At 42.8% G+C, this 12,389-nt stretch overlaps 1 protein-coding gene across 2 annotated transcripts in view; it reads right to left on the bottom strand.

The window, feature by feature from the left end:
* LOC124035056 (copine-7-like) overlaps positions 1–12,389 on the bottom strand; it is a 48,374-nt gene that overhangs the window by 13,569 nt on the left and 22,416 nt on the right. For both annotated transcript variants that reach the window (XM_046348472.1, XM_046348471.1), the window contains exons 3-10: positions 10,990–11,172; positions 10,653–10,727; positions 6,984–7,058; positions 2,183–2,266; positions 2,004–2,093; positions 1,761–1,859; positions 1,481–1,567; positions 733–792 (exon numbers count right to left, since the gene is read on the bottom strand). In XM_046348472.1, coding sequence (XP_046204428.1) covers positions 733–792; positions 1,481–1,567; positions 1,761–1,859; positions 2,004–2,093; positions 2,183–2,266; positions 6,984–7,058; positions 10,653–10,727; positions 10,990–11,172 — 753 coding nt within the window. The remainder of the gene's footprint in view (positions 1–732; positions 793–1,480; positions 1,568–1,760; positions 1,860–2,003; positions 2,094–2,182; positions 2,267–6,983; positions 7,059–10,652; positions 10,728–10,989; positions 11,173–12,389) is intronic.

Raw genomic sequence — 12,389 nt, forward strand, 5'->3', positions numbered from 1 at the left:
ATTTCAATTTTTTTATGTCCAGTCATTGCGCAGATGTTCTCAGCGCAAGTTATACGACCAACACATGTGCAGGATGCGTTGAGGGCATGTCGGAAGGAGCAGCCAAGGACAAAGATGTTTCACTGCTTTGACGTCAGCAGTGCTAAAGATATGAGCACAGGGAGAACTGCAGAGCTTCTCAACAAGGGAAATCATCATACAAATATTCTGCAGGTATTTTTGTTTGAATCATTAGTGCATTATCAAAGGACTTCTATAGTGTTCTTCATCTGTGGAAAGTGATACCGAAGGCTGTCTATGCTACAATGAAGCAGTGCTCCTAACATAGCAGTTCCCCTAAATGAATATTCATTATTGCCTCAGTTATCCTTCTAAGGAGCTAGTCTTCAGTTAGAAAAGCACCCGGACACATCGGAAAATGCCAGTCAGCAAGGTAATGTTCCATTAGTTAAAAAAATGCCGAATGCAATGTTTCACACTTAGAGAATGTAGCATTTAATCAAAACACTGGCCTTGATGACAGCACATAGCCTGGAAATGGAACACTGGTTTAAATCTCACAGGCAGGTTAGAATACTAGGCTTATTTTCTATTCCAATACCTTAACAAAGGCATATGTATAGAATGTGTAGGCAGTCAGTGGATTGTACACATTTGAAGGTTAGCATAGCATTGTACCATGCTGCTAAGTGATGATAATATGCTAGTGCATGCATTGGCTACTCAACTTACTGTAAAGTGGATTTGGCATCCTCCCATGATGTAGTCCAGGAAGGAATACACTCTGTGAAGCTGCAGAACAGTGAGGAAGCTTTTAAACTAAACCCCAGAGGTTGGGGGTTCAGACTCGGTAGAGTACTCAATGTTTTTAGATGGATTCCAGTTTTAACCAATGGCTGTTCCATTTACAAAAGAACAAGTATGTATTTTAAAACTATTATTCAACCACATCTCAGTAGCTATGCACTGTTTAGAAAACAAGTATTATGAACATGGAGAATGGTGATGATTTCATTTAGTCTGAAGGCAGCACCTCTGTGATGTGCAGTGTGTTCTCTCCGTGCCAGTTAGAGATCACACACCCAGTGGGGGCGGCAGAGGATTCAAACTGAGACACAGCAGCAATCACATGAGCTGAGGCGCAGTACACTAATTCATCCAAATGAAATCATCAAAATGAGAGGCCTGAGACACCAATTTAAAAAAAAAAAAAACATTTTTAAAAGACCTGCGAACTAAAAACATAGGGGGAAAGCACGGTGACAGCCACCCACAGATGTAGTCATTTACAGAAATGGGTAGCGGGGGTGGACAGTAAACTGAGGATGATCGCATTTCTAAAATGAGCAATATTCATTAATTAGCACTATGTGTACATGCTGTGAGAGAGTACAACTGAATAGCACAGAGACGGGGATGATTCTCGATGTATTCGATAGTGGAGAGTTGCTGAGCAGGAGCTGTAACGGTTGGCTCTAACCTTGAGATCACTGAGGATGACCACCCCAGAGTTCTTGTAGTTCTTTTTCTTCAGTTTGTACTTTGGATTCATGCAATCCCATGTGACCTTTAACACAAGAGGTAGACAATACATACAGAAACATAGTAATGAGTTATGACTTCTGCGGTATGTCTTGCAGAACATAGAACTCCAGCGTGACATTTCTTTCATCCATTTCTGTCTGTCACAAGTGGGACATCAGTGACACACATCAAACTTTCAACAGTGACTGACAGCACTCTCTCTCCGTTCGACTGACCTTGCTTCCACCGCCAATTTTCTGCATTTCTCTGAAGGTGGCATAAAACTCTCCGATGAAGTCGTGTTTTCCCCTGGAATCGTAATCCCAGACTAGGCACTGTGACACAACCAGACAGCCTCTGATATTGACTGTTCATTCACCAGTAAGTTACTTCATTCACCAGTTCCATTCATTCATTCATCAATAAATACCACAGCAGCAATGTTAAACCATCACACTATGACTTCCTGTGTTTCTTACCTTGAGCTTCCTGTCCTCATCACAGCTACACAGAGAGATGAGAGACACTTTAAAGGGCTCCCACACAGGGTTCAGGTTGTTTTTGATTACCTACAACAGCACATTAGACATGAGTAACTTTCACCACACATGGAGAAGGAGAGGTAGATACAGAAAGAAGGAATGAATGTGTCTATTACCTCAGTTCTGTGAACGAGCTGTTCCGTCCCATCATCGTTGATTCGATATATTTCCAAAAAGGGGTCTGACTTACTGAAGAGATCCTGACAAATATAAAACCAATCAAACATAAAACACTAATTCTAGTTGAGCCATTAATGTACAGTCATTTATCTCAAACAATCAAATAACAAACAAGTGAAATCACACGCACACAGATGTTAGCTTGGTCCTCCTGGTGCTAAATTTGACACAGCTTATCCCCTGCCTGTGCATGTGGTGTTTTGTTCACTGCTGTGACAAATCAAATCAGGAAAAAGGGCTTGAAAGAGTCATTTGACATAGAGTCTCAAGGTAAGGCTGAGAGCAACTACAGCTTGTTTAGGTCAATTGATTGTTCAGGGCTCAACAGACAGTATTTCTGTACATTGTGTAGTGTATGAGAGTGTTAGAGAAAGGAATGGAGGGAGAAAGAAAGTGTGTGAGAGTGAGCGGGGGGCACAAAACAAGATATTTAATGTCCCCATTTCTCGCTGCATTAGCCTGATACAGCTCCACAGGGACAGCCAGGGAGGAAAGAAGGAGGTAGCCCCCCCATCTTGTTGTCACGGCAACCCCTTGCCAGTGGCGTCACTGTGGACTGACGTGCATTACAAGTGCATTTGTCTGTCAACATTTAATCCCTGTCCAGCAATAACAAGTCTCACCAATTATATAATCAGCACCATTAATTAAGTTAACTATGACCAGCACAGTCTACTGAGTTCCATAATGTTACAAGTTCCATAATGCCCTCCAGCGTTTCAGGCAGCATTACAGTATTAGAAATAAATGGGGGATATTTCATTGCATGATCCATGTTGCTCATACTGTGGTTGTCACAGCAAGTCATCTAGAATTATATATACACTGCTCAAAAAAATAAAGGGAACACTAAAATAACACATCCTAGATCTGAATGAATGAAATATTTTTATTAAACAACTTTTTTCTTTAAATAGTTGAATGTGCTGACAACAAAATCACACAAAAATTATCAATGGAAATCAAATGTATCAACCCATGGAGGTCTGGATTTGGAGTCACACTCAAAATTAAAGTGGAAAACCACACTACAGACTTATCCAACGTTGATGTAATGTCCTTAAAACAAGCCAAAATGAGGCTCAGTAGTGTGTGTGGCCTCCACGTGCCTGTATGACCTCCCTACAACGCCTTGGCATGCTCCTGATGAGGTGGCGGATGGTCACCTGAGGGATCTCCTCCCAGACCTGGACTAAAGCATCCGCCAACTCCTGGACAGTCTGTTGGTGGATGGAGCGAGACATGATGTCCCAGATGTGCTCAATTGGATTCAGGTCTGGGGAACGAGCGGGCCAATCCATAGCATCAATGCCTTCCTCTTGCAGGAACTGCTGACACACTCCAGCCACATGAGGTCTAGCATTGTCTTGCATTAGGAGGAACACAGGGCCAACCGCAACAGCATATGGTCTCACAAAGGGTCTGAGGATCTCATCTCGGGACCTAATGGCAGTCAGGCTACCTCTGGCGAGCACATGGAGGGCTGTGCGGCCCCCCCAAAGAAATACCACCCCACACCATGACTGACCCACCGCCAAACCGGTCATGCTGTAGGATGTTGCAGGCAGTAGAACGTTCTCCACGGCGTCTCCAGACTGTCACGTCTGTCACATGTGCTCAGTGTGAACCTGCTTTCATCTGTGAAGAGCACAGGGCGCCAGTGGTAAATTTGCTAGTCTTCTCTGGCAAATGCCAAACGTCCTGCACGGTGTTGGGCTGTAAGCACAACCCCCACCTGTGGACGTCGGGCCCTCATACCACCCTCATGGAGTCTGTTTCTGACCGTTTGAGCAGACACATGCACATTTGTGGCCTGCTGGAGGTCATTTTGCAGGGCTCTGGCAGTGCTCCTCCTGCTCCTCCTTGCACAAAGGTGGAGGTAGGCGGTCCTACTGCTGGGTTGTTGCCCTCCAACGGCCTCCTCCACGTCTCCTGATGTACTGGCCAGTCTCCTGGTAGCGCCTCCATGCTCTGGACACTACGCTGACAGACACAGCAAACCTTCTTGCCACAGTTCGCATTGATGCGCCATCCTGGATGAGCTGCACTACCTGAACCACTTGTGTGGGTTGTAGACTCCGTCTCATGCTACCACTAGAGTGAAAGCACCTCCAGCATTCAAAAGTGACCAAAACATCAGCCAGGAAGCATAGGAACTGAGAAGTGGTCTGTGGTCACCACCTGCAGAACCACTCCTTTATTAGGGGTGTCTTGCTAATTGTCTATAATGTCCACCTGTTGTCTATTCCATTTGCACAACAGCATGTGAAATCTATTGTCAATCAGTGTTGCTTCCTAGGTGGACAGTTTGATTTCACAGAAGTGTGATTGACTTGGAGTTACATTGTGTTGTTTAAGTGTTCCCTTTATTTTTTTGAGCAGTGTATATATTTTCAAGTACTTTTAAAAACAAAAGGTTAAACATTCAAGACATTTAAATGCAAACCTTTGAAAAGGTACTTTGTCAGAGCCGTCACCCATTGTGCTGGTAAATCAACTACAATATTAAAGGGCCTCATCACAGCTGATCACCATTGTGAAGCAGGCAGTATTTATAGCCTGTGTGGTATAGATCATGTGCATAGTCTATTAGAGTAATATTTCTCAGTGTAATGGGATCCTTAAAGTCATTTGAACGGAGAGATTCCATACAAAGATAGGAGCCTGGCAATTAATCTGCCTGAGGATGTGATCCCCCCCCCCACGTCTCTCTCTCTCTCTGTTCCCACCCCCCTCTCTCCCACTTTCCATCTCCTGCTGTCTTTCTGGTTCCAAGTAGAACTGTTTAGGGTTCAGGGAGTCAATCACCACCTTCCGGAGACACCTGAAACCCCACCTCTTTAAGGAATACCTAGGATAGGATAAAGTAATCCTTCTCACCCCCCCCCCTTTAAGATTTAGATGCACTATTGTAAAGTGACTGTTCCACTGGATGTCATAAGGTGAATGCACCAATTTGTAAGTCGCTCTGGATGAGAGCGTCTGCTAAATGACTTAAATGTAATGTAAATGTAATGTAATGGGTTCCATGTAGAACCTTTTACACAGAGGGTTCTACATGAAACCAAAAATAAACTTTTTTGGAGCCCTTTTTCTAAGAGCATACAGGGTTGGCTGACAGGGTTGGGCAACTGAAATGTAATTATGTCAATAAGCAAAAGAAATAACGTTTTAAAGCCACCATACCACCATTGATGAGTTTCCCTGACTCCAATGTACACTGAAGATTCCATTAGCAGTATTGCTTGTGTCTAAATCACAAACAGTGCAATTTGAAATCTGTTTTTATTTCCACATGGAATTGCTCATCATGACCCTTTTTCTATTGGATTGCTAACTCTAATAAATGCATTAACGGAGCCTGGGCTCTGCTCTGATGAATACACACTAAGGAGAACTTTACCTCCACTCCCTGTTAACTTTCTCCAATACTGCTGGAGTCAGAGGCCAATTGCACCCTTTGCTTGGTAGCATTCTGAGAGCATAGAGAGGCAGGAAGAAGATTTCTGCTATAATCATTGATGTCAGAGAGTTATTCCAGTCTTGTTGACTGAGACATGAACCTTCTGCCTTGAGCCTTGTGTGGGTGTGCCAGTTCTACTGTAGGTGGCTCAGTGCTCCAGCTCCCAAAATCTGTTGCCAAATATCTTTCGTAACCCTCCTAAATGCTCTACCGACAACAAACTCCCTCAATCTGAGCTCACCATGCATTTTACATAGCTTTTCTCTGTCAAGCCATTTGTTGAAAAACTACTGCTGTCTGTGCTGTCTTTGCACAGAGAGCCCCATGTTGGATTGATTTCTTCATCTTGTGTTAGGGCGCAGGAATTTAGAGTCGAAAAGGACAGGTCGATCATGTCCTTTGGATATTGCAAGGCAGCCTTTCAGAGCCAGGATACTTGAAATGCATAAATTCATGAATGGCAGACAAAAAAATGGAATGGTAGGAAAAGAGAGAGAGAAAAAAGGTATTTTGCAGATAATCACTAAGAGTATGTTTCTGCTTGAGGCACAGAAAGTGAGAGGGCGGAAGACCCTGAGAGATATGCAGAGAAAAGGAGGAAGACCCTGAGAGATATGCTGAGTAAAGGAGGAAGAGAAGGAGAAAGGCAGAGATATTAGTTGAGAGACGAGGAGAGGGAGGATAAGTGCAGAGGCGTTCGGGTACGGCTTGTTGCTGCTGTAGGAAGAACAGACACCTGCAGAGCTTCAGGGCCTGTGGTCCATTGTGGGATGCTTTGTGTGGAGGGGCTATTTGCAAACAGAGAACCACACGGTAACACCCTTTACACACACACTGACACACACCAACACAAAAACACACACACACTGAACTAAGCAAACCTCACACTGATCTCACCCTCATCTTCCTTTGGCTATCTGTCAAGGGTCCATGACACACCATTCTCACAAGGCTTGTCTCAACGGGGAACCAGCATTTACAGAAAGCCAGGTTCAATTCAGACTTAATAGAACAAATGCTGAAATGCATGTTGTCATGTCATCCAGTAAATACAGTGTAAAGCATATGGATCTAAATAAATGTTGCGTTTATAAGTGTAGAAAATCCATATCCTCTTCGTTGTATAAATCTTTGTCTGGTTAATGACTGATAATGTCAAAAAGAGATCTTGAAATCACATTCACAGGAGAGAGGTTCAACAGCCAGCAATAAGCACAAATTCACCCATGAACTATATTGACATTTCCATCAAGAGAAGGACCCTAATCCCTTACCTTATCATCCAGTTTCTTGGCACAGAAGAACAGTTCAACATATCCATTGTTGCCAGAAATTTCTTCAGCGTGTACCTGAAAAAGGGGTTTTAGTACGTCACATTTTTGCCCAATGAGAATATTTTATTTTCAGCAGCAGACAGCCTGTCGTATGACATGTAGACAGGACCTTGAAGCCAATCAAAATATGTCACATAAAATGTTGAGGAGTGTTATTACTTTTAAACTTCAACAGAAAGCTCCTTCAAGCCGAGAAACAGATATGGTTCCATTACAGTAATGCAGAGCTGGCCAAACGGAGCTGGGTCCAAATTTAGTCCACAAGACCGTTTAGTTGGCCTCCAAAAGGAATACACTAATAGCAAATACGTTCATTATTCTGCATATTTAAAGGATTATTACAGATAGGTTAATACGTTTTGCTGAAAAAACACAAATGTGTGTGTGTGTGTGTGTGTGTGTGTGTGTGTGTGTGTGTGTGTGTGTGTGTGTGTGTGTGTGTGTGTGTGTGTGTGTGTGTGTGTGTGTGTGTGTGTGTGTGTGTGTGTGTGTGTGTGTGTGTGTGTGTGTGTGTGTGAGTGAGAGTGAGAGTGAGAGAGTTAAAATTGGCAATAAAGACACAGATTTAATTCCTCAGGGCCATGGGGTGAGACAGGGATGCAGCTTGAGCCCCACCCTATTCAACATATATATACTCAGTGAACAAAACATTAGGAACGCATTCCTAATATTGAGTTGCACCCCATTTTACCTTCAGAACAACCTCAATTCCTCGAGACATGCACTCTACAAGGTGTCGAAAGCATTCCATAGGGATGCTGGCCCATGTTGACTCCAATGCTTCCACAGTTGTGTCAAGTTGGCTGAACCATTCTTGATTCACACAGGAAACTGTTGAGTGTGAAAATCCCTGCAGCATTGCAGTTCTTGACACACTCAAACTTCGTGCGCCTGGAACTTACTACCATATCCCTTTCAAAGGCACTTAAATGTTTTGTCTTCCCATTTACCCTATGTATGGCACACACAGTCGATGTCTTAATTGTCTCAGGCTTTAAAATCCTTCTTTAGCCTCTCTCCTGCCCTTCATCTACACTGATTGGAGAGGATTTAAGAAGGGACATCAATGAGCGATCATAGCTTCACCTGGATTCACCTGGTCAGTCTGTCATGGAAATGTTTTGTACAATCTGTGTACAGTATATCAATGAATTGGCGAGGGCAGTGGAACAGTCTGCAGCATCCGGCCTCACCCTTCTGGACTCAGCAATCAAATGTCTACTGTACAGATTATGTGAGACTTGGGCCCAATGAATCTCAGTAAATATAAAATAATGGTGTTCCAAAAAAGCTCCTGTTACCAGGACAACAAATATAAATTATATCTAGACACCGTTGCCCTAGAGCACACAAGAACTATACCTACCTCGGCCTAAACATCAACATGACAGGTGCACAAGGCAGTGAATGATCTAACAGATAAGGCAAGAATGGCCTTCTACACTATCAAAAGAAACATACAACTAGACATCCCAATTACAATCTGGAAAAAAATACTTCAATCAGTTCTAGAAGCCATTACTCTCTATGGTTGTGAGGTCTGGGGTCGACTCACCAAACAAGAATTCATAAAACAGGACAAACACCCAACTGAGACTCTACATACAGAATTCTGCAAAAAAATATAATAATATATAATATATATATATATATATAATAAATTATAATATAATAATAATATACAAGTGTACAACGCAACACCCCAAACAATGCATACAGAGCTATTAAATTTCATAACCACCTAAAAGGAAGCGATTCCCACACATTCCACCACAAAGCCCTCACCTACATAGAGATGAACCTAGAGAAGAGTCCCCTCATCCAACTGGTTCTGGGATTCTGTCCACAAACACAACCAGATCCCACAGAGCCCTAGGACAGCAACACAATCAGATAAAAACCAAATCATGGGGAAACAAAGAGAACTACTTGACACACTTGAATTTATCAATTAAAAAACAGAGCAAATTGGAATGCTATCTGTCCCTAAACAGAGAGTACACAGTGGCAGAATACCTGACCACTGTGACTGACCCAAAATTAAGAACATCCTTGACTACGTACAGACTCAGTGAGCATAGCCTTGCTATTGAGAAAGGCAGCCATAGACAGACCTGTCTCTCGAAAGAAGACAGGCTGAGCTGCACTTCCTAGCATTCTGCCAAACATATGACCAAATTAGAGATACATATTTCCCACATATCACACAGACCCACAAAGATAAACTCCCATATCTGTTTAGGCAAAATAGTGCCGTGTGCAATCACAGCAGCAAGATTACAGTAAAGTATATGGTTTCTGTCATTCAAACAAAAGTGTGGCAAGCTTCTCAATAATACAGCACAGCAAAGCTTGGTGCATGTGTCGTATCAGCAGCTTGTCAAGCTTTCTGTACGTACAGTATCTTGGATTAATATGATTTATTGTATCTCATATCATGGTGCCATTGTCCTGGTGAGTGTTGTGTAGGCATAATGTGTATTGTGTATTGGATTATGGCCCGGTAATGAACGTTCTAGTTAGAAGACTATTGTAATATGATGCTTGCCAGTGGGAGCCACAGTAACTGCATACAACCTTAATCCCTACCATTTGACCCAACTTTTCTCCACATCCCATGTCCCCATATGCACAATGGGCATCTGAGAGATGTGTTACAAACACTGGGAAGGGATTTTTCACACAAAACACAACAGTTGTCTGTTGTTCTGCCGCCTTCCAGATTAGCCTGCAGGCACATTACAGGCAGACACCATGTCATTGGGATCCATCTCACAGACAGACCTGACAAAGCCCAGGCCCATTATCATATCAGGAAAAGCCATTTTCAGAAACACCATGACACAGGTTAGCACTAATTCACTAGAATGCATTAAGCCCACACTGCTACAAAACTGTGCTTAAACAAACCCATTATATCCCCCATAACCACCTCACAGCAAGCTGCCGCCATCTGATCGCATCCAATCAATGGTCATAATGGCAACACTAGCCGAAGGGAAAAATCCTCAAATGCCATCTTTACTTTGGCCATTTCCATCACAAGCAAGTCATTCTCAGCCCTTCTCTCCAAGGGCAATTTATGCGTAGTTTGTTAGGGTAAAATCAATAAAGATAGGTATCAATAAGGCAAAAGGTCTGTTGTTGACATTATCGAATTCACTCCTTGGGCAAAACCCCTTCTCTTTCCTCCTCTCATCTCTGCAGTATAAGAAGGCACAGAGATCACAGACTCTGCACCTCTGACTTAACAGGAGCAGTGAGGAACGCTGACTCTTCCTCCCACTCCACTAAAGGTCAGATCTGCAGGCTTGTTAAACACAGTTTTTCTGTGTTGTTCCCTTTTGTATGGCAATGTAATGTTGGCCTGGCAGATGGTGTTGAGACCATCCAACTGAAACAACACTCTGTGCTTTAACGTCCCCCTCTCTTTGTCATGACAGATAGTGTATGAGTCATGAATCTTTGTACAGAGAAGCATCCTTACATCACATCATCTACTTGCTTGAATTGATTTAACAAGTCATTGCATTTGATTTTGCCACTGTTACTGCAACAGTGAGCCAATGGTGAGCGAGATCAATAGGATGATGAATAGGGGGAACCTACCGTGATGGCGGATTTCCCAGCGTACTTCGCATACTTTAGGAATAAAGGCTTCACCATCTTCTTCTGGGCTACAATCTGTGGAACACAGGAAAACTATGAATGACTGGTGACTAGTGAAGCAGTGAGAAGTATACCAGACAATTAGTACGAAAGCAGTTTGAGAGCAGTATGACGAGGACTGGTGACCTCTAACCTTTACCCTCTGACTTCTGTTGTTGGTGAGCAGCAACTCAACTCAGCTGTTCCATTCAGTTTATGTGTGGTGAGTGATTTGATTAGACATAAGAAATGGCACATTGGATAACTGAGTGAAAGGGTCAGACATTCAGTACAGGACCTGGCCGAGCGTACACTCCACCCCACCCAGGAAGTCGTCATCGCGGGTGCCAATACTGTGAGTGCCATGGATGTCGTAGACCTCGAACCGCAGCTTCTGAGCTTCCTCAAAGTAATAGTCCAGGGTGAAGACCTTGGCAAAGACCGGGTGCAGGTTGCTCTTGATCACCTCTGTCCTGTCAAGCTGAAGAGACAAGAGGGGAGAAAAAGGCACAGCGTTAGAATGTGGACACATTGTTGGATATTACTGGAGAAACTCAGACCTCCAACTCAACTCTCTAATGAGAGCTTCCTACCAATTAAACATAAAGAGTGCAGTTTTATATGCAATATACATTGTATCAGTTAATTTGCAATGCTAATTAATGTATGGGACATGATGTTGCATTCATGGGCACATGGGAATGTAGGAACAACAGCCAAATACCCATCTGCACCCGGATCACTGCTGCAGCCACTTTTGGCATTCGTGTTTGTTTTCCTGTTGATTAGACCAAAATGTAAATCTTGTGAAGCTCTTGTTCAGACAGTGACAGCAGAGAGGATTTTAGTGGACTGAGGGCTGAGAGCTCAGCAGACACACAGCTCATCCATTGCCATGCTTGGACATTCATACACCTGTTTCATCTAATACACCTGGTTCATGCCTGAACTCTCCACATTGCCACCTGCTTTCAGTGGAGCACAGAGGCTGTGTTTACACAGGCAGCCCAATTCTGATCTTTGTCAATAATTGGGCAAAATATCAGAATTTGGCTGCCTATGTAAACCCAGCCAGAGTGTACCCATCTAGCACCCAGTATCCAATTATGTCCAGTACCAGAGAAATTATTACTAATAATTTAACTCCAAACTAGGTATTCTGAGGGGAGCCAACTCATCATCAAAAGTATATGTATCCCCTAAAGATGCTATCAGTAAATGAAAGTGACCTAAAAAGCAGTGTTTGAACCATGGTTTAAGTGTTTCATGGTTTAAGTGAATCAATGGATTTCAAACTGGAGCTATTAAAAAAGCATATTAAAAATGATTCAAGCCTAAGGCAACTATCAATCTAAATCTGGTAAGGAAACATAAAATGCCATAAATATTTTACTCTCGTTTTCCATTTCTTTTAATTTGAGAAGAAAGTTGTGATGGTAAAACAGAAGATAGACAGAAAGTCATCAAACACAGATAGTTAAATATGAAAGGAAATTTTACATCATCTCCATAGTTTGACCTAAAACAGGAAATACTAGAGAGATTGACATCAATCTCAAACCAGGCCTAGCCATCAATCTCACTAACAACATTATCGTAGCACAGCCAAATCCCACCCGTCCATAGAGCACAAATCAAGAATGAAGGTCCCTGATCAGCAGTTCTGTCAAAGCTCTCTAAAGTCAGAGTCAACATGGG

The sequence above is a fragment of the Oncorhynchus gorbuscha genome, linkage group LG05 (genome assembly GCF_021184085.1).
Source record: "Oncorhynchus gorbuscha isolate QuinsamMale2020 ecotype Even-year linkage group LG05, OgorEven_v1.0, whole genome shotgun sequence".
Taxonomy (NCBI): Eukaryota; Metazoa; Chordata; class Actinopteri; order Salmoniformes; family Salmonidae; genus Oncorhynchus; species Oncorhynchus gorbuscha.